Source organism: Pseudorca crassidens, chromosome 15 (assembly GCF_039906515.1).
Source record: "Pseudorca crassidens isolate mPseCra1 chromosome 15, mPseCra1.hap1, whole genome shotgun sequence".
NCBI classification, from domain to species: Eukaryota; Metazoa; Chordata; class Mammalia; order Artiodactyla; family Delphinidae; genus Pseudorca; species Pseudorca crassidens.
The window spans coordinates 62,827,966-62,849,378 of NC_090310.1; the positions used below are offsets into that span (position 1 = coordinate 62,827,966).

At 44.5% G+C, this 21,413-nt stretch overlaps 1 protein-coding gene across 10 annotated transcripts in view; it reads left to right on the forward strand.

Annotated features, from left to right (window-relative positions):
- The window catches only part of TTLL9 (tubulin tyrosine ligase like 9), a 65,556-nt gene that overhangs the window by 35,020 nt on the left and 9,123 nt on the right, over window positions 1-21,413 (forward strand). For all 10 annotated transcript variants that reach the window (XM_067707786.1, XM_067707785.1, XM_067707789.1 and 7 more), the window contains 4 exons: window positions 6,382-6,450; window positions 8,321-8,411; window positions 9,973-10,013; window positions 10,887-10,974. In XM_067707786.1, the coding sequence (XP_067563887.1) occupies window positions 6,382-6,450; window positions 8,321-8,411; window positions 9,973-10,013; window positions 10,887-10,974 (289 nt within the window). The remainder of the gene's footprint in view (window positions 1-6,381; window positions 6,451-8,320; window positions 8,412-9,972; window positions 10,014-10,886; window positions 10,975-21,413) is intronic.

The window sequence follows — 21,413 nt, forward strand, 5'->3', positions numbered from 1 at the left end:
ATAAACCCATGCACCTATGGTCAACTATGACAAAGGAGGCAAGGATATACAATGGAGAAAAGACAGTCTCTTCAATAAGTGGTGCCAGGAAAACTGGACAGCTACATGTAAACGAATGGAATTAGAACACTCCCTACCACCATACACAAAAATAAACTCAAAATGGATTCAAGACCTAAATGTAAGACTGAACACTATAAAACTCTTAGAGGAAAACATAGGAAGAACACTCTTTGACATAAACGACAGCAAGATCTTTTTTGATCCACCTCCTAGAGTAATGGAAATAAAAACAAAAATAAACAAATGGGACCTAATGAAACCTAAAAGCTTTTGCAAAGCAAAGGAAGCTACAAACAAGACGAAAAGACAACCCTCAGAATGGGAGAAAATATTTGCAAACGAATCAATGGACAAAGGATTAATCTCCAAAATATATAAACACCTCATGCAGCTCAATATTAAAAAGACAAACAGCCCAATCCAAAAATGGCCAGAAAACCTAAATAGACATTTCTCCAAAGAAGACATACAGATGGCCAAGAAGCACATGAAAAGCTGCCCAACATCACTAGTTATTAGGGAAATGCAAATCAAAACTACAATGAGGTATCACCTCACACCAGTTAGAATGGGCATCATCAGAACATCTACAAAGAACAAATGCTGGAGAAGGTGTGGAGAAAAGGGAACCCTCTTGCACTGCTGGTGGGAATGTAAATTGATACAGCCACTATGGAGAACAGTATGGAGGTTCCTTAAAAAACTAAAAATAGAATTACCATATGATCCAGCAATCCCGCTCCTGGGCATATTCCCTGAGAAAACCATAATTCAAAAAGTCACAGGCACCCCAATGTTCATTGCAGCACTATTTACAATAGCCAGGTCATGGAAGCAACGTAAATGCCCATTGACAGACAAATGGATAAAGAAGATGTGGTACATATATACAATGGAATATTGTTCAGCCATAAGAAGGAATGAAATTGGGTCATTTGTAGAGACGTGGATGAATCTAGAGACTGTCATACAGAGTGAAGTAAGTCAGAAAGAGAAAAACAAATATCGTATATTAACGCATATATGTGGAACCTTGAAAAATAGTACAGATGAACTGGTTTCCAGGGCAGAAATTGAGACACAGATGTAGAGAACAAACATATGGACACCAAGGGGGGAAAGCGGTGTGGGGCAGGGGTGGTGGTGTGAAGAATTGGGAGATTGGGAGTGACATGTATACACTAATATGTATAAAATGGATGACTAATAAGAACCTGCTGTATAAAAAAATAAATAAAATTAAATTTTAAAAAAACCAAATTTGCGTAGCTTGTTATAATTTATATCCAACCTCAGTGTCTACCTTTGCAAAACTTTGGGACTAATGGTACATGGAACCTAACTGAGATGCTGTGATTTAAATAAGAGAGGATTTTTTATTCAAATTAAGTACATATAGGATTCCAGCTTTAGTGGGCGTTACCGTCTCCCCAGTATCCATTCCACTGCGGCTCCCCCATTCTATAGTGTAGATTCTATTTGGACTGAGTTTTTCCAGGTGATCCCATCTGTATCGCCCGTGTTTTCCTGTCTCCTCAGTAAAATTCTCTCACTTCCATTTTATGAATTTTGTCAAGTGGCCCCTTAGTTATCTATAAATGCGTAATTCTAATTACACATAATTCCAGTGTTTCCCTTTGGTGTTTGGAGGCTATCTTTAAGGAGTCTGAGATTTTCTGTCCCTTTTCCTGTTGACGAAGGGAGAAAAGCAAAACCATTTCTATAGTAGTATCATATGCAATAGTTTTCTTGTAGTTATCCCTCCACATAATTATAGCCAACACTCAACTGTCCTTTAAGAAAATTCATGATATGACTTTCTAGACAGAATTTAGAAACTAATTAATTACAGTACAACAGACTTCTTTAGCAAAAATACATTCAAGGGCTCCTTTTAAAAAGCAAACTTCTGTTGCACATAATTAAAGAATCATAGACCTTGACGGGTCTTTTATGATCATCTTTACAAATAAATTGAGATGAAGTATTCTTTTCAAGGGAATGATCACTTTGTTATTTTCACCCAGTGTTTTCACCCAACGGGATCTATGTAGCCATAATAAGGAACCAGGACATTCTATACGAGCTGAAATGGAGAGATGCTCAGGATAGAACGTGAAGTTGAAAAAGGTGCAAGCTGGTCAATCTTAGCATCTCTAGATGTGGAGCAAACAGACAACTGGGACGGAATAGCACCAGCTGTGTATTCTTGCCAAAAAGGGGAACCTGAATGTAACCAAACCTCTAGAGCTAAGTTTCATTTATAGGAAATACAAAGAAAAGAGGAATACTTTAAATGGTGCTACAAGGAAACAGACCAACCCAGAATATGGAACAGTGCACAGGACAATTGGTTTGTACACCTAGTCAATGGCAGGGGGAAAGGAGGGAGGACTGTCCTCAATTAAAAGAGACTTAGGTGTCATAACAACCAAATGCAATGTAGGGAGCTGTTTAGGTCTGGACTTAAACCTATTATAAAAGGACATTTTTGAGATAATCAGGGGAATTTGATTATGGACTGAAGAATCAGATGCTAAGACATCATTATTAATTATGTCTTATATGATAATGGTATTATGGTTATATAGCAGAGTGTCAATTTTTTGAAAACAAGATGCACACAAGTCTGTAAGGGTGAAATAACATGACATCTGGGATTTGTTTTAAAATGAAAGTTCGATAATTTTGAATTTGTGTATTGGGAGTATGTACTATTCTCTGCTTTTGATATGTCAGAAAATTTTAATGTAAAATAGTAAATAGAGGGCTTCCCTGGTGGCGCAGTGGTTGAGAGTCTGCCTGCCGATGCAGGGGACGCGGGTTCGCGCCCCGGTCCGGGAGGATCCCACATGCCGCGGAGCGGCTAGGCCTGTGAGCCATGGCCACTGAGCCTGCGTGTCCGGAGCCTGTGCTCCGCAACGGGAGAGGCCACAGCAGTGAGAGACCCGCGTACCGCAAAAAAAAAAAAAAAAAAGAAAAAAGAAAATGCAAGGTGAAAAAAATAAAGGTTTAATGAGGAAATGTGTGTAAAATCCTTGTGCCTGGTTCATTGTTGAGAAGTATTAGCTTCTAATATTACCACTGTTTAGGAACTATTCCCCTAAAGTTCTGTTTCTGTTGCTGCGTTCCCAAACTCCATGGCTTGAAACAACAATCATCTCTTATTTAGCTCATGAGCCTCCGGCTTGGGCAGCACTTGACAGGGAAGGCTCATGGCTGCTCCAGCATCTACCTGGGCGGATTTACTGAGGGCTGGAGGACTCACTGCCAAGCTGACCCACTCGCTCCGCTAGCAAGTTGGTGCTGGCTGCTGGCTGGGAGTTCAGCCAGGGTTGGGGGCTGGAAGACTCAGTTGCCCCCAGTGTGGGCTTCTCCACATGACCCGAGCTTCCTCACAGCATGGTGGCTGGGTTCCAAGGGTGACCATCTCCAAAGAGAAAGTTGTGTGGAAGCTGTGTTGCCTTTTATGACCCAGCACTGGAATTCCCACAGCATCACTTCTGCTGTACACAATTAGTTGAGACAGTCCTGAAGGCTCATGCAGATTCAAGGGGAACGGACATTGACTTTCCTCTTGTTGGAAGGTGGTGGGTAGCAAGGTTGGGGAAGACATGTGGGACTGGGAATATCGTTGTGATTGCTTTTGGAAACGACAGTCTGGTGGGGCTAGATGTTAGGTGATTTCCAGTCTCAACAACTCTGATATATCACCACGCAGGAAGTTTATTTTCCACTCTTTAGGATTATTCCAGGACATCTCCTGGAATAGGCATGTCAGTGACTAACAAGGCTTTAAACAATAAAGGCTTTTCATTATCTTATATAACAAGAAAGCTGGAGGTAGGCAGTTCCAGGTTTAGGGATGTGCTCAAAGGTGCCATTAAAAGCCCGGGCTTCTTCTCTTTGTCCACTCTGCCTCCTCAGTGTGTTGGGTTTCTGTCATCAAACTTGTCACCTTATGGATGTGAGATGGCTGTTGTAGCTGCAGGTATCACCTCCTCAGATGCAGCATTTGAACAAGGGGCAGACACTTTCTCTCTCTCTCTCTCTCTCTCTCTCTCCCCCCCCACCCCCAATCTCTCCCCCCCACCCCCAATCTCTCCCCATCCCTAATATTTTTAACAAGGATGAAATTCTTTCCTCAAAGCCCCAAGCAGATAACTCCTTAGGTCTCTTTGGCCAAAATGGGTCACATTTCCATTAGCTGCAAGGGAGGCTGGGAAAACAAGTATCTGGTCTTTCTGGCCTCCACCCTGAGAGGTGGGCTTTGTCAGCCAGGAACAAGAGGAAGTGGAATGGCTTTAGGGAAGTCAATCAACAGGGGTGGGGGTGGCGGTTCCTAGATCAAAAGGTATGAACTGTTAAAAAAAAGTGTTTTAATTGAAGTTTAATAAAACAGAAAGTTCCCAAATTATTAAGGATATAGCTTGATGAATTTTCACAAGGTGAACACTAGTACCCAGATTATACACAGAGCATTGCCAGCCCCTCAGCAGATCCCCCAGACCCCCTTTCCACCCACCACCCCCAGTCACTGACAGCATAGGTTCTTTTTGTCTGTTTTGGGACTTTATGTAATTGGAATCATGCAGTACAGCTACATTGTGTCTGGTTTCTCTCCTTCAACATTATGTCTGTGCGATTCATCCATACTGATGTGGGTAACTGTAAATTGTTAAGCATTGTTGTACACTATTCCATTGAGAGAATATTTATTCATTTGAGAGTTTCAAGGTTGGAGTTATTATGAATTGTGCTGCTTGGACATTGCCGTGCATGTCCATGGATGCCCACGTGCACACGTTTCTGTCACGGAGTTACCTAGGAGAGGAATTGCTGGGTCACAGGGGTGCCTGCCTTCAGTTTTAGTGGATGCTGCCCAACAGTTTCCCAACAATGCAGTGTGTGAGCGTTCCAGTTTCTCCACATCCTCACCAACACTTGGTAGTGTCTGCCTTTACTTTTAGCCATTCCTGGGGAGTGTGTAGTGCTATCATATTGGGGTTTTCATTTGCGTTTCCCTGAAGACTATGGGTCAGTGCCTTTTCATTGCTTACTCTGGGTCATCTCTCGCGAAGTGCCCGGTCAAGTCTTTGCACAGCTGTGAACCGTTGGAAGCCCTGGATGCACACTGAGTAATTGTTTTCCAAAAGAGCTGTGCACGTGTGGCTGCCCCTGCACCACTGCCAGTGCTCCAGTATTTTGGGCACCCCATCTTCTGGGCACACACACCCTGAACCAGGGTGCACAGCATGGCAGGCAGAGCAGGGCTAGGTTTTTAGCTCCCACTGCCCCCACCGCTGGAAGCCCTTCTTGCAACAACCCGCGGCCATGCCTGATGGCCCTGCCCGCCTCACATCGTACCAAGAGCCTCGCTTTGACCAGCTGGGCCATGCTCAGAGGAGATGAGAACGAAATGAGAGTTTGCTCAGGCTGGGTGCATTTATGCTGGAGAAAAAATGGCTCCGGGGCACTTGCTCGGGGGCTGCAAATAACCAAAGGGCTGTTCTGGGGCCCAGGAACCAGATTTGTTGTAGGAGGCCTAGAGGCCAGAACCAGGCAGGCGAATTTTAACTCAACACAGGTTAAGCTGTGAAAGTTCCATGAGGTCTGGGTTACTGCTGTAGCATAAAGCCAAGCACAGAGTAGGCATCTAATATGTACCTTCTGGATGAAATGACTGCTTAATAGAGCTATCCTGCCGTGGAATGGGCTGTCAAGGGGTGGGGGCAGGTAGTGAGCTCCCCAGCACTGTGAATGTGCAAGGTCAGGCAGGTGACCACTGTGGAGGGATGTCACAGAGGGAGCAATGCCTTTGGTGCCTGCTGCCCTGCATGGTATGAAAGATTCTCCCAACCCCTAGACTCTGTGAAGCTTTGAATTATCCATGCTGGGATTCAATAAAGGCAGGCTGATTGCAGTATTAGCTGAAGCAAAATCTAATTAGGAAGGCAAATTGATTTCCAAAAAAAGAAGTGGATGATGTGTTCCCAGGACTGTTAGAAATGGCTTTTTAATTGTCTGCTCCTTTGTATTATTCATGCAATTGTGTGCCTTTGTGAGCTCAGTCGGTCTCTCACTTTCCTTCCCACTTCCCTCTCTCCCTCCCACCATTCTTAGCACCTTCTCTGTCCCAACCCCTTCAAGGCTGGGCTGGGCCATTCCTCAGGGACAGCTGGGGGGCCCTCGGGGACGGAAACAGAAAAATGCTGGGGAGGGGCCCCCGGGGAGGGGCCCCAGGCCCCCAAGCCCAGGGGCCAACAGGGAACCACACAGAGCTGAGAGCCAACCTTTCTGCCCTCACCCCCACCCCAGGTAGCCCGGTCGCAGGGGAAGGGCATCTTCCTCTTCCGGAGGCTGAAGGACATCATGGACTGGAAGAAGGTGAGCTTGCCCCTCCCCCTTCCTCCCCAAACCCTCCTTTGCCCTTGCATGGATGAGGGGCCCCTCCTCCTTGCCCTCAAAGCTTGGAGGGCTGGCCAAGAAGCCCTGCCTGCAGGCCTGCCTATGGGTGCAGGGTCTCTGGAGCCAAATTGCCTGGGTTCAAATCCTGACCTTGCCACTTAATAGCTGTGTGACCTTGGGCAAGTCATTTCACCTCTCTGTGGCCCTGTGAATCAGTGAGTTAATATGTCTAAGAGAACGGTGCATTCTTTTCCTGGGCTTCCTGCTCACCTGGCTGCAGAGAGTTTGGCTAACTCTTCCTCCAGGTCCTGGACTGAGCCTGAGGCAGGTCCCTCCCTCCCCCAACCCCGTCTTTGTCACAGCAGAAATCCTGGTCCCAATCCTGCCTCAGCAGCTGTGTGGTCCTGGGGAAACTGCTGAGCCCCTTAGGGATGATAATGTGCAGGGTGGGTGTGAGGGGCAGGATGACAGAACTCCACAACGGGCACCTACCGTGTCAGCAGCTCACAGCAGGTGCTCAATAAATGAATTTTTCCTCCCCACCGTGTGTCCTGATTCCTCCCATGGAACTGTCGGGGCACCGCCGCGAAGAAGCTCACCAGCTTGGGGGCTTAGCCGGCTCCGAGCGCTGTCAACCCCTCTGGCAGCCACATGAGTATAAGTGGGGGTAGCCCTGGGTCCCAGAAAGAGAAGACCTGGCTGCCTCGATATTGAAGCAGCTTGGGGGTGGGGATGGTGGTAGGTGTAGAAAATTCTGGCCCTTGGGCCCAGAAGCCCTGAGTTCCAGCGCTCACTGCCACTGGCTGTTGTGTGACCTTACCAGGTGTGTGACATTTGCCTTTGGGCCTCGGTTTTCTCACAAGGTTACTGTGAAGGGGACAGTGGGTGGGAAAGGGCTTTGCAGATGGTGAGGTGAAAAGGAGCGTGCTATCCTCCTGAGCTGGGCTGGCCTGCAAAGAATTAGCAAGTAGAGAAGGGAGAGGAATGTCCTTGGAGGCCTGGGTGGTACTCCAGGCAGCACTGACCAACGGAACTTTCTACAGTGGTGGGAATGGTGCACACCTGTGCTCTCCAATGCCCTGACCACTAGCGACATGTTGATATACTGAACACTGGAAATGAGGCTAGTGCGACTGAAGGACTGGATTTTTAATTTATTTCCTCTTTTATTGCGGTAAAATATACATAAAACTTACCAGTTTAACTCTATTTGTGTACAATTCAATGGCATTAAGTACATTCATAGTTTTGTGCAAGTCACCACCATCCATTTCTAGAACTTTTTCATCTTCTCCAGCTGAAACTTGTAGCCATTAAACACTAATCCCTTCCTGCCCCCCTGCCCCCAGCCCCTGGCAACCACCCTTCTACTTTCTGTCTCTATGAATTCCACTACTCTAGGTACCTCGTATAAGTGGAATCATACAATATTTGTCCTTTTATGTCTGGCTTGTTTCACTTAGCATGAAGCCTTTAAGTTTCCTCCATATTGTAGCATGTAACATCATTTCCTTTTAATCAATTTAAATATAAATGTACATAGCCACATGTGGCCAGTAGCTGCCCTACTGGGAAGCACAGATCTAGAGGCTAAATACCCAGGCTCTGGGCCCAGCCTGTGTGGGTCCACTTCCCAGCTGTACCACCAGTTGGCTGTGTTACCATGGGCAAGTCACTCCCCTTCTCTGTGCTTCAGTTTCTCATCTGTAAAACGGGAATAACATTAGTACTTTCCCGACAGGGTTGATTTAAGGATCAGATCATATACCCCCAAGTAGAGTGCCTATCACAATGCTTCATATACAGGAAATGCGAAAAAAATGTTAATAACAATTATTATTACAACTAGGCCACAAGAAGTTCTGATGACCAGAAAGATGATATTCCCGTGGAGAACTATGTAGCTCAGCATTACATCGAAAATCCCTACCTGATAGGAGGTAAGATGGCTGTCTCTGCTCCTGCCCTTCCATGGAATGGTCGGTCAGTCAGTCAACAAGCCTTGATTAGCAGCCCAACGTGGGCTCAGCCTGACACCAGGCATGATGGGATGCAAAGACAGAATCCCACCCTGCATGCTCCCACCTCCCAGCCGTTGCCCCTAAGGTTCCCCCTGCCTGGCATGCCCTTCCCTCTCCCTTCCTGGTTCGCTAAAATCCTCTTCATTCTTCAAGAACCAGCTCCTTCATGCGTTTATCCAACAAATATTTACAAAGTGCCTAGTCAGTGCCAACCATCGTCCAGGGTGCTGGCTGCCCACCCTGTTCTCTTGGAGCTTACACTCCAATGAGCAGACAGCAATAAACCAGAAACAAAGAAGTAAGATAGTTCCACACAGCGGTGAGTGTTAGGAAGTAAATCAAGTGCAGAGTGAGGGAGGGCCTCTCTGCAGAGGTGACGGGAGCTGAACCCTGAATGACAGCTAGGAGTCACCCGTGGGTAGATTTGGAGGCCCGGGGAGATGTAAGGGCCAAGGGCCTGAGGCGGAACCAGGCTATGGCGCATGAAACCTTCTCGGATTTCCCCAGGCCGTCTCCACCTCTGCTTTTCCCACACAGGGGCCGTGAAGTACAGGCACGTCAGGCAGTATGTGAGGAGGGGCGTCTTGGGAGGGTCTGGTCTGAGAGGAGCCAGTGCTCCGAAGGGGACAACATCACTTACCTCCTCTCACTTCCTCAGGAAATGTCCTTCCGCCGGGGCAGTCCGTGGTGTCTTCTCCACCCCTCCCTTTCCCAGTGACCCCATCCTCTCTCGTGGTTTTAACCACCACCCAGATCCAGTAACTCCCAGCTTTCTGTCTGCAGCCGAGACCTTGCCCTGCACCCCAGACCCTGATGTCCTGCAGCCTGTATCATCCCCTCGCAGGCATCTCTCAGCAACTCGAATCCAACAGGACTAAAATCTACCCCTTGTCCTCCCCCCACTATCTGGCTCACCCACCAGCCTCCCCCTGGGGACGCAGCCCTCGCACCCCCAAGCCAGAAGGTGGAGACCGTTCTGGGAGCGTCCCTCTCTTCCCTCCCACATCTGGTTCTCCATCAAGTTCCCATGCAGCTTTTGAACCTGCTGGCCACCTCCATCCCAGTTCTGGACACGGTCCTCTCCCTCCAGGGCAACACGCCAGCCTCCGCATTGATGCCCACTGCTCTGGCCCCCTTCGCTCTACTCCAAACACAGTTGCCAGAGGGATCGGACACCCTTCAGTAGCTTCCCATGGTTGGTGGAACGAAATCCAAAAACTGCACATGACCTGGTCTCTGCTGACCTCACTCACATCTCCTTCCACTCTGCCCTTGGACCAAGCTCTTTGTCGCCTCTGGGCCTCTACTCAGGCAGCTCCTCCTGTGCGAAGGCCCCGCCCCCTCTGGGCTAGGCCGGCACCCGGTACCTCCTGTGGCACACTGGGATTCACATCTGCCTGTCAACTGTTGTATCCCCCAAACCTAGCATGGTACACGTTCAATATTCATTACACTGATTAATTCTTCCCTTGCCTGACAGGCCGCAAGTTTGACCTGCGTGTCTACGTGCTGGTGATGTCGGTGAGTGACCAGTACAGGTGCCTTCCTCCAGTGGCGGGGAAGGGACAGTTGGACTGGGGGACAGGGGCAGAAGCCATTCTGGGGGCACCCGTGTGAGCTGTCTGGTTTAACCTGCCTGGGAGAGCCCAGGGGGTGGGTAAACAGATCCAAGCTTTGCCGTCTCAGAGACCCCAGCAACTGGGTTGTCACTCTGCCTTCCTTCTTTATTCATTCAGTCATCCATGGTAACCACAGCTAGCATGTATTGAAAACCAGGCCCAGTATTTAGCAGGTTTTATCTCATTCAGTCCTCCTAATAACCAGGGAGGTAGGATCTTTTATTGGCCTCATTTTACAGATAAGGAAACAGATCAAAGGGACTGAGTGACTGGCTTGAGGTCACACAGGTGGTGAGTGGCAGGGCTGGGACTTGGATCCAGGCATCCTACTCTCTTAACAAAGGAGGTGCTATACTCCCTCCACCCATGCATTCGACGAACACTTAAACCTTCCTGGTGCAATATTCTCTGCTGGGAACAGGATATAAGGGTGTCCAAGACAGGCTCGGCCCCTGTCCTCCTGGAGCTTACAGTCTGGTGGGGAATATGGACACACCGTGAGCTGGTGGGTGTCACATGTGGTGGTGGAGCAGAGAAGACACCCATTAACTTTGTTCCCTTCTGCATCTCCCTACCCTTACTTCTACCTCCAGGGAAGGAGGGGGATCGAATCAAAGGAGGGTGATGTTTGAGCAGATTCATGAAGGATGATGTGGGAGAGAAGGCAGGGCATGCCAGGCGGAGGAAACAGCAGGTGCAAAAGCTAGGAGTTGTGAAAGTGCTGGTATTGATTCCCCTTCCCTTTTCTCTCTCTCCATTTCCACCTCCCCCACAGTACATGCCGCTGCGAGCCTGGCTGTACCGGGACGGCTTCGCCCGATTCTCCAACACCCGCTTCACACTGAACAGCATTGATGACCAGTGTATCCTGGCATCCCACCCCCCACCCCTAAGTGTTCTCCACATACCCTGCTCTGCCTGTCCCCTGGCTGGTCCTGAGATAACTCATTCACTCCACAGATGTTGGCTGAGTGCCAGGCTCTGGTCTGGGCACAGGAGATACAGCAGTGAACAAGATAGCCCTGGTCACTTCCCTTCCGGAGCTTACAATCTTGTGGAGATGGGGGATCCTCCAGTGATCTGAGGAGAGCAGCCTTGCTCTGCTCAGAGCAACTCACCCCAGGCTTCTCTGCTTGGTGATCATTTCACATTGATTCATGTTCATAGGATAGGAGTGTTTGAGTCCCTGTGGAGAATGTTTGCATCCTTTTACATGCCTAGTCATCAGCTCACTCATTCACTTGAATACAATGTCCTTTTCACCCATCAAATTGACAGATATGAAAATTTTGATAACACGCTATATTGGCAAGGCTAGGGGAATACATACATTGCTGGTGGAATGTGAACTGGTACAACCGCTTAGGAGGCAATCTGGCAAATTATCAAAAGACAAATGCACAGACCCTCTGACCGAGCAATTCCCTTCTGGAGTTTATCCTGCAGGTACACTAACAATATAGTAAAAGAGGGGGTTAAATGTTATTCACTGCACAGCCTTGTTGTGAGATTTTTTAAAAAAGAAAATACCTAAATGAATTACTCATTTATACAGTGGAGTGCTATACAGCTGTTAAAAAGGAAGGGGGGGGCTTCCCTGGTGGTGCAGTGGTTGGGAGTCCGCCTGCCGATGCAGGGGACGCGGGTTCGTGCCCCGGTCCGGGAGGATCCCACATGCCGCAGAGCGGCTGGGCCTGTGAGCCATGGCCGCTGAGCCTGCACGTCCGGAGCCTGTGCTCCACAACGGGAGAGGCCACAACGGTGAGAAGCCCAAGTCCCACAAAAAAAAAAAAAAAAAAAAAGGAATGGGGGGGCTTCCCTGGTGGCGCAGTGGTTGAGAGTCCGCCTGCCAATGCAGGGGACACGGGTTCGTGCCCCGGTCCGGGAAGATCCCACATGCCGCGGAACGGCTGGGCCCGTGAGCCATGGCCACTGAGCCTGCGCGTCCGGAGCCTGTGCTCCGCAACGGGAGAGGCCACAGCAGTGAGAGGCCCACGTACCACACACACACACAAAAAAGTGTATCTCTGTATATGTTTTTATCTGTGCCTAGATATCTCTGGAAGGATGTAGAAGAAACAGGAAGCAGAATTTGCCTTTGGGAGGAGAAATGGGCAGGTGGAGACTGGGGTGGGAAGGAGATACTCCGTATATACATTTTTATACCTTTTGACTTTTGAACTATGTGAATGTATTATCTGGTTCAAATATAAACATCAAAGATTGTTTTTAAGATTTTCAGACATGAGCATCAGAGGAAAAGGGGTATGATCAGAAATATTTAGGAGATAAATCAGCACGACTAGATCACCTGCATATGGGAGAGGTGGAAATGACAAGTGATGTTGCCAAGCTTCTGGCTTGGGCAATCCAACTGATGCTTTTAGTCAATTCACATCACTGTGCCTTAATTTCATTATTCAATTAAGTGTCTGTCCAAGATAATACATTCCCTACATGATAGAAGGGCTTAGGCCTTCCTGAGAATTTTCTACAATTTGTTTCTTTCTATTTAGCCAACTTCAGCCTTTCCAGTATGTTTGTTTTATTTTGTGATTCTAACAAGCCTTTACCATATGCAACTCATCAAATTTATTTTACTTTCATTTTTTGCCACCTCATTTCTTATTAAAGTTAAATGATACGTGTAAAGCACTTAGACAATGCCTAACCCAGAATGACTACTCAGTACACGTTAGTGGTCTCCCGACCCCCATTTAAAAGTGTTTGCTTATCTGCAGGCATCATGGGGCCTTATTAAACTGAGGCCTCTCCCAGGGCTAGTTTCTGTTTAATGAGCCTTTGCTGTGTTCACAGTGAGTGAATACACGTAATTTTCCATCCCTTCTTTTAATTGTTCTTAATTTTTAAATACTGAAATATTTAAATTCTATGAAAACTGCCGGAAAGGCTGTAACAGAAATCTATGCATCTACCATCCAGATTTAGCAGATATTAATATTTTGCCATACTTGCTTTAGAAACACAGCAACTTTTAAAATAATAAAGCAACTTGGGATCACAAAATAATAATATATAATATTATTAACCTGACTTTAAATAAATATATATAACATATATAGTTTACACACAATTATTCAAATACATATATGCATATACACACACCCAAAATATAAAAATATTCACCTCAACACTGTAGTAGTAAACAAGAAGAAACAGCTTAACCCACCCTAGGGGGACGGTGAAATGAATGATAAAGCATTTCCAGGATCCTGTGTAGCTGTTGGATACAATGCGGTGATTGAAATGTCATGGAAAAGTACCTACAGGAATTCCCTAGCGGTCCAGTGGTTAGGATTCTGCGCTTTCACTGCTGAGGGCCCGGGTTCCATCCCTGTTTGGGAACACTAAGATCCCACAAGCTGCAAAGCTTTGCCAAGAAAAACAAACAAACAGAAACCCAACGTATCTCACAGACCATGAGGTGGAAACATGTGCGGTGTAGAACTGGGGTGCGTTTACAATCCCATTTTTGCTTTTAGGGAAGTACGTTTCTGTTTAGAAGAAAGTATGAAAGGATACTCATGAATCTATTAACTTTGAAAAATTCAGAGGATTAGAATCAGGTCAGGAAACGTTTACTGTCAACTTTACACATTTCTCTATATTATGAACTGTTCTTTATAACTGCTATGAATTACTTTAATAGTAAAGAGAATAAAACATTTAAAGGATATAGCCTTCATAATAAAAGTATAGCTCTTTAAAGACAAATCAGAAAATACAGAAATGTACAAAAAGGGGGGAGGGAGGAAAAGAAACCTTTTCTAGTCACACTTTCTAGAAATAACTACTTACCTTTTTGATGTCTTTCCTCCCAGGTTTTTTGTTGTTGTTTGGCCTTTTATATATGAGTGATCACACTGTATAAGTATAACCTTTTTTTCACTGAACATTATTTAAGTATTTTCCTTATAGACATTTTTTATTAGTTACAAAGTATTCCACTGAATAGATTTACTGGTTTACTAATCCTACTTGCTGCAGGCATTTGGGAAGTAGTCAATTTCTTCCTGTTATGACAAACAATGCTGCAAAGAAACATATTTTTTTCATAAATCTTTTATATTAAATCTACTATATTAAAATTTATTCCTTTGTATGTTGCCACAGGGGTATAAATACTGGGTCAAGGGCATCGGCCAGATTGTTTTCCAGAAGATTTCCTCATATTTTTACCCTCCCACTGACATTTCATCCCAACTCCCCAGTACTGGGGACGATCAATTAAAAAACACATTTCCAGGGCTTCCCTGGGGCGCAGTGGTTAAGAATCTGCCTGCCAGTGCAGGTGACACGGGTTCAAGCCCTGGTCCTGAAAGATCCCACATGCTGCAGAGCAACTAAGCCCGTGCACTGCAACTACTTAAGCCCGCGTGCCTAGAGCCTGTGCTCCACAACAAGAGAAGCCACCACAATAAGCCCGCGCACTGCAATGAAGAGTAGCCCCCATTCGCCACAACTAGAGAAAGCCCGTGCGCAGCAACGAAGACGTCACACAGCCAAAAATAAATAAATTTATTAAAAAAAAAACACATTTCCAAAACAATTGGCATATATAGGTGAAGCATATATGGGAATCCATTGTACTATTCTTGCAAGTATTCTGTGGGTTTTAAATTTTTTCCCAATAAAAAGGTTTAAAAAAATGTAACTGACTTGATGGGGAAGCAGATTTTTTGCCTTAGAATTTGCATCTCTTCCAATTTGCATTTTTCCCCCATTTACATCCCTTTAAAATTGTGTATCTTTTATTACTAGAAACTTTGGGCACTTTCCCAGATGGTCTTTTACCAGTTATATTTTTTCTTTTATGTTTTCATATCCTTTATCTATTTCTCTATTAGGGTCATACAATTTTACTGTTAACAATTTATGCGTGATTTTCACGTGACAAAACATTATCCTGTCATATTTGTTACAAATCTTTTCTCTAGTCATGTTTGCCTTTCGTTTTTGCCTTGACATCTGATTAATTTCCTATAGTTTGACTATATCCACTGATTTCCTCTGTGATTTCTATTGTCATTTCTAAGATAAGAAAATCCTTTTCCCCCTGAAGATCTCACAGCTAATCAGTTCCACTTCTCTATGAATTGGACCGTTTGTTTGCTTACTTTTTGCCACTTAGCTTGTTGGTCCATTGGAACCTGGTTTCAGGTCCATCTGTGGAGAGGGGAGGCTCTGAGGTCAGCTGACCAGTCACCCACTCTCCTCCTTTAGCCTCTGCTTCTCCCTGGAAACTAGGGAAGTCCCTGACTTCTCCTCCCCGCAGGCAGGAGCAGTGTGCGGAGAAATGTGAGTGTTTCCTCCATCACAAGGGAGCAATTTCCTCTCTTAAAGCCAGTAACTCACTTTGCCTGAACATCCTCTTTTTCCATTTTTTAAATAACAATTGTATTGTGATATATTCACATACTACACAGTTCACTCAGTTAAATCATACAACTCAATGGTTCTTTTTTAAAAAAAATAAATAAATTTATTTATTTATTTATGGTTGTGTCGGGTCTTCGTTGCTGCACATGGGCTTTCTCTAGTTGTGGCGAGTGGGGTCATTGCGGTGTGCAGACTTCTCATTTTGGTGGCTTCTCTTGTTTCAGAGCATGGGCTCTAGGTGCGTGGGCTTCAGTAGTTGTGGCACATGGGCTCAGTGGTGTGGTTTCTGGGCTCTAGAGCATACGCTTAGTAGTTGTGACACATGGGCTTGCCCTGCGGAATGTGGGATCCTCTGGACCAGGGCTCAAATCCATGTCCCCTGCATTGGCAGGCGGATTCTTAACCACTGCGCCACCAGTAAAGTCCCAACTCATTGGGTTCTTATCATCTTCACACAACCATCACCACATTCAGTTTTAGAACATTTTCACGATCCCCCAAAAGAAACTCCATATTCATCAGCTGTCGTTTCCCATTTCCTTCCGACCCCACTTCCCAGCCCTATGCAACCACTTTTTACTCTATATGTTGCTTATTCTGGACATTTCATATAAATGGATTCATATAATATGTGGTCTTTTGTATCTTCTTTTATTAAGCATAATGTTTTCAAAGTTCACCCATGTCATAACCTGTAGCAGTACTTCATTCCTTTTTTATTGCTAAGCAATGTTCCATTGTATAGATATAGCACATTTTATTTACCCATTCATTAGTTGATGGACATTTGGGTTGTTTCTACTTTTGAGCTATTATTAATAATGCTGCTATGGACATTTGTGTACAAGTTTTTGTGTGGACATATGTTTTTATTTCTCTTGGGTATATACTAGGAGTGGAGTTGCTGGTCACATGGTAATTTTATGTTTAACCTTTTGAAGAACCAGTAAACTATTTTCCAAAGCACTGCACCATTTTACATTCCCACCAGCATGGTAGGAGAGTTCCAGTTGCTCCACATCCTTGCCAACATTTGTTATTATCTGTCCTTTTTTATTATAGCCACACTAGTGGATGTGAAGTGGTTTTGATTTGCATTTCCTTGATGACTAATGATGTTAAGCATCTTTTTGTGTGCTTCCTGGCCATTTGTAAATCTTTGGAGAAATTTCTACTCAAAGCCTTTGCCCATTTTCTCATTAGGTTGTCTTTTTTATTGTTGAGCTGTAAGTTTCTAAATGTATTTTTAATACTGCTCCCTTATCAGATACACGATTTACAAATATTTTCTTCCATTCTGTGGGTTGTCCTTTATATTTTTTAATATACATTGTTCCATTGTTTGTTTTCTCTTTTTTAAATGTTTATTTATTTATTTATTTTTGGGTCGGGTCTTGGTTGCAGGCACACAGAATCTTTTTGTTGCAGCGTGGGCTCTTCGTTGCAGTGCGCAGGCTTCTCTCTAGTTGTGGCGTGCAGGCTTAGTTGCCCAACCAGGAATCGAACCTGCATCACCTGCATTGGAAGGCAGATTCTTAACCACTGGACTGCCAGGGAAGTCCCTGGTTGTCCTTTTTTTTTTAAGGACTATTTTTTAGAGCAGTTTTAGGTTCATAGCAAAATTGAGAGGAGGGTACAGAGATTTCCCATATACCCCCTTCCCCCATGTGTGCATAGCCTCCCCCACTATCAACACCACTCACCAGAGTGGTACATTTGCTACAATTAATGAATCTATGTTGACACATCATAATCACCCAAAGTCCATAGTTTACATTAAGGTTGTACATTCTATGGGTTTGGACAAACGTATAATGATATGTATGCATCATATTGTATCGTACAGAGTGATTTCACTGCCCTAAAAATCCTCTGCGCACTGCCTTTTCATTTTCTTCATAAAGTCCTTTGAAACACAAAAGTTTCTAATTTTGATGAAGTCCAATTTATCTACTTTTTTATTGCCACCTGTGCTTTTTTTTAATCTCAATATATTTTTTTACATCTTTATTGGAGTATAATTGCTTTACAATGCTGTGTTAGTTTCTGCTGTACAACAAAGTGAATCAGCTATATGTATACTTATATCCCCATATCCCCTCCCTCTTGAGCCTCCCTCCCACCCTCCCTACCCCACCCCTCTAGGTTGTCACAAAGCACTGAGCTGATCTCCCTGTGCTATGCAGCAGCTTCCCACTAGCCATCCATTTTGCATTTAGTAGTGTATATTTGTCAATGTTACTGGCTCACTTCATCCCAGCTTCCCCTTCTCCCCCCGTGTCCTCAAGTCCATTCTCTACATCTTTATTCCTGCACTGCCACTAGGTTCATCAGTACCGTATTTTTTAGATTCCATATATGTGCATTAGCATACGGTATTCGTTTTTCTCTTTCTGACTTACTTCACTCTATGACAGGCTCTAGGTCCATCCACCTCATTACAAATAACTCAATTTTGTTCCTTTTTATGGCTGAGTAATATTCCCTTGTATATATGTGCCACATCTTCTTTAACCATTCATCTGTCGATGGACACTTAGGTTGCTTCCATGTCCCAGCTATTGTATAAATAGTGCTGCAATGAATATTGTGGTACATGTATCTTTTTGACTTATGGTTTTTCTCAGGGTATATGTCCAGTAGTAGGATTGCTGGGTCATATGGTAGTTCTGTTTCTAGTTTTTTAAGGAACCTCCATACTGTTCTTCATAGTGGCTGTAACAGTTTACATTCCCATCAACAGTGCAGGAGGGTTCCCTACACCCTCTCCAGCATTTATTGTTTGTAGATTTTTTGATGATGGCCATTCTGACAGGTGTGAGGTGATACCTCATCGTGGTTTTGATTTGCATTTCTCTAATGATTAGTGATGTTGAGGATCTTTTCATGTGTTTGTTGGCCATCTGTATGTCTTCTTTGGCGAAATGTCTATTTAGGTCTTCTGCCCATTTTTGGATTGGGTTGTTTGTTTTTTTGATATTGAGCTGCATGAGCTGCTTGTATATTTTGGAGATTAATCCTTTGTCAGTTGCTTCGGTTGCAAATATTTTCTCCCATTCTGAGGGTTGTCTTTCTGTCTTATTTATGGTTTCCTTTGCTGTGCAAAAGCTTTTAAGTGTCATTAGGTCCCATTTGTTTATTTTTGTTTTTGTTTTTGTTTTGTTTTTGCGGTACCCGGGCCTCTCACTGTTGTGGCCTCTCCCTTTGCGGAGCACAGACTCCAGACGTGCAGGCTCAGCAGCCATGGCTCACGGGCCTAGCCGCTCCGCGGCATGTGGGATCTTCCCGGACCAGGGCACGAACCTGTGTCCCCTGCATCGGCAGGCGGACTCTCAACCACTGCGCCACCAGGGAAGCCCTATTTTTGTTTTTATTTCCATTACTCTGGGAGGTGGGTCAAAAAGGATCTTGCTGTGATTTATGTCATAGAGTGTTCTGCCTATGTTTTCCTCTAAGAGTTTTGTAGTGTCTGGCCTTACATTTAGGTAAGTTTAATCCATTTTCAATTTATTTTTTTGTATGGTGTTAGGAAGTGTTCTAATTTCATTCTTTTACATGTAACTGTCCAGTTTTCCCAGCACCACTTACTGAAGAGGCTGTCTTTTCTCCATTGTATATTCTTGCCTCCTTGTCAAAGATAAGGTGACCATAGGGGCATGGGTTTATCTCTGGGTTTTCTATCCTGTTCCATTGATCTATATTTCTGTTTTTGTGCCAGTACCATATTGTCTTGATTACTGTAGCTTTGTAGTATAGTCTGAAGTCAGGGAGCCTGATTTCTCCAGCTCCGTTTTTCGTTCTCAAGATTGTTTTGGCTATTCATGGTCTTTTGTGTTTCCATACAAATTGTAAAATTTCTTGTTCTAGTTCCGTGAAAAATGCCATTGGTAATTTGATAGGGATTGCTTTGGGTAGTATAGTCATTTTCACAATGTTGATTCTTCCAATCCAAGAACATGGTATATCTCTCTATCTGTTTGTATCATCTTTCATTCCTTTCATCAGTATCTTATAGTTTTCTGCATTCAGGTCTTTTGCCTCCTTAGGTAGGTTTATTCTTAGGTATTTTATTCTTTTGGTTGCAATGGTAAATGGGAGTGTTTTCTTGATTTCACTTTCAGATTTTTCATCATTAGTGTATAGGAATGCAAGAGATTTCTGTGCATTAATTTTGTATCCTGCTACTTTACCAAATTCATTGATTAGCTCTAGTAGTTTTCTGGTGGCATCTTTAGGATTTTCTATGTATAGTATCATGTCATCTGCAAACAGTGACAGTTTTACTTCTTCTTTTCCAATTTGGATTCCTTTTATTTCTTTTTCTTCTCTGATTGCTGTGGCTAAAACTTCCAAAATGATGTTGAATAATAGTGGTGAGAGTCTTGTTCCTGATCTTAGAGGAAATGCTTTCAGTTTTTCACCATTGAGAATGATGTTGGCTGTGGGTTTGTCATATATGGCTTTTATTATGTTGAAGTAGGTTCCCTCTATGCCCACTTTCTGGAGAATTTTTTAATCATAAATCAATGTTGAATTTTGTCAAAAGTTTTTTCTGCATGTATTTCACCTGTATTTTTGTTGTCACAGCTAAGAAGCTCTGCCTAACCCAAGGTTGCAATGACTTATTCCTAAATGTTATTCTAAGAGCTTTATAGTTTTTGCTCTTATATTTAGGTCTGTGGTCCATTTGGAGTTAATTTTTTTCTATGGTATGAGAAAGGGGTCTAACTTTATTCTTTCACACATGGATATTCAGGCATCCCCACCCCATTTGTTGGAAATACTTTGCTTCCCACCACTTAGTTGTCTTGGCACCCTTTTCGAAAATCAATTGACCAAAAATGTAAGGGCTCTCTTCCTTTTAGTGGTTTGTTATGTGCTTATTCTTTTGAAATTAAGGCAGAAAATCTCTCAGACAAATGTGGAAAAAAAAGGTCTTTGAAAAGCCCTAAAGAAGACATTCTAGGGAAATGGTGCTACAGAGAATACCCACCTTCTCTGGAGAGGCTGAAGCCCTGTCCAATATGCCACAAATATGGAGAAACATACATGTTAGGGGAATTAGACTTGGGTCAGTGACCTAGAGCCTCTACCTCTGCATGTGTGAAATGTCCCAATGTTACCAGCCAGGGTTCTTGGCCTCCTCAATCAATAGAAATTGATCAGAGGCCAGAGAAGAAATTCAGCCAAGGCTTTATTGGGGCCCCTGCTGCAGCAGTGGGGGGCAAGAACAAGTAACAAGTTCCCTTACTCACCAAGGTGGGGGGAGCTGTTTCCTTATATGGGATGAGGGTAGGGGTGTGTCCAGGGGTCGGGCCAGAAGGGTGGCTTAGGTGGTTTGCCCAACGCTTTGGTGGTGGTGGTGTGTAGGGGGCATGTGCAATACCTTGCTTTTGCTCCTGACCCTCTGCTTTTGCTCCTGGCTCTTCAGAAGTGGCAGTTGGGCTTTTTGGTCTCTTTGTATCTTGTTGTCCATAACTTGCCCCAACTGCGCATGCATGCAGTTATTTTTAGTCCCTTATAGTTTCTGTGTATCCAGGTGCAAGCACTGCAGCAAAAGGTCTCAGCCTGTCTCACCAACAAGTCCAAGTGAAAGTTATGTCTTGTCACTACACAAGGTTTTGGGGATCCATCTTACTTAGCTATGTGGAGGAGGATGTTGAGAAGGGGTATTCTGAGTGGCTGTCATCCTCTCTGAGCCTCGAAGCTCTCTTCTGTGAGATGGGAATGATTTGGGGAATACATGAGCTGAAGTGTGTGAACATGCTCTGTAAGCTTCAAAGTGTTGCCGATGTTACTGGTGGTGACGACGGTAATGATACAGAAAGGCAGACTCTCAGGGCTGGGACTTCAAAGGCGGCCAACTTGACCCCATCCCAATGCTGGGTCACTTCTCTGGTAT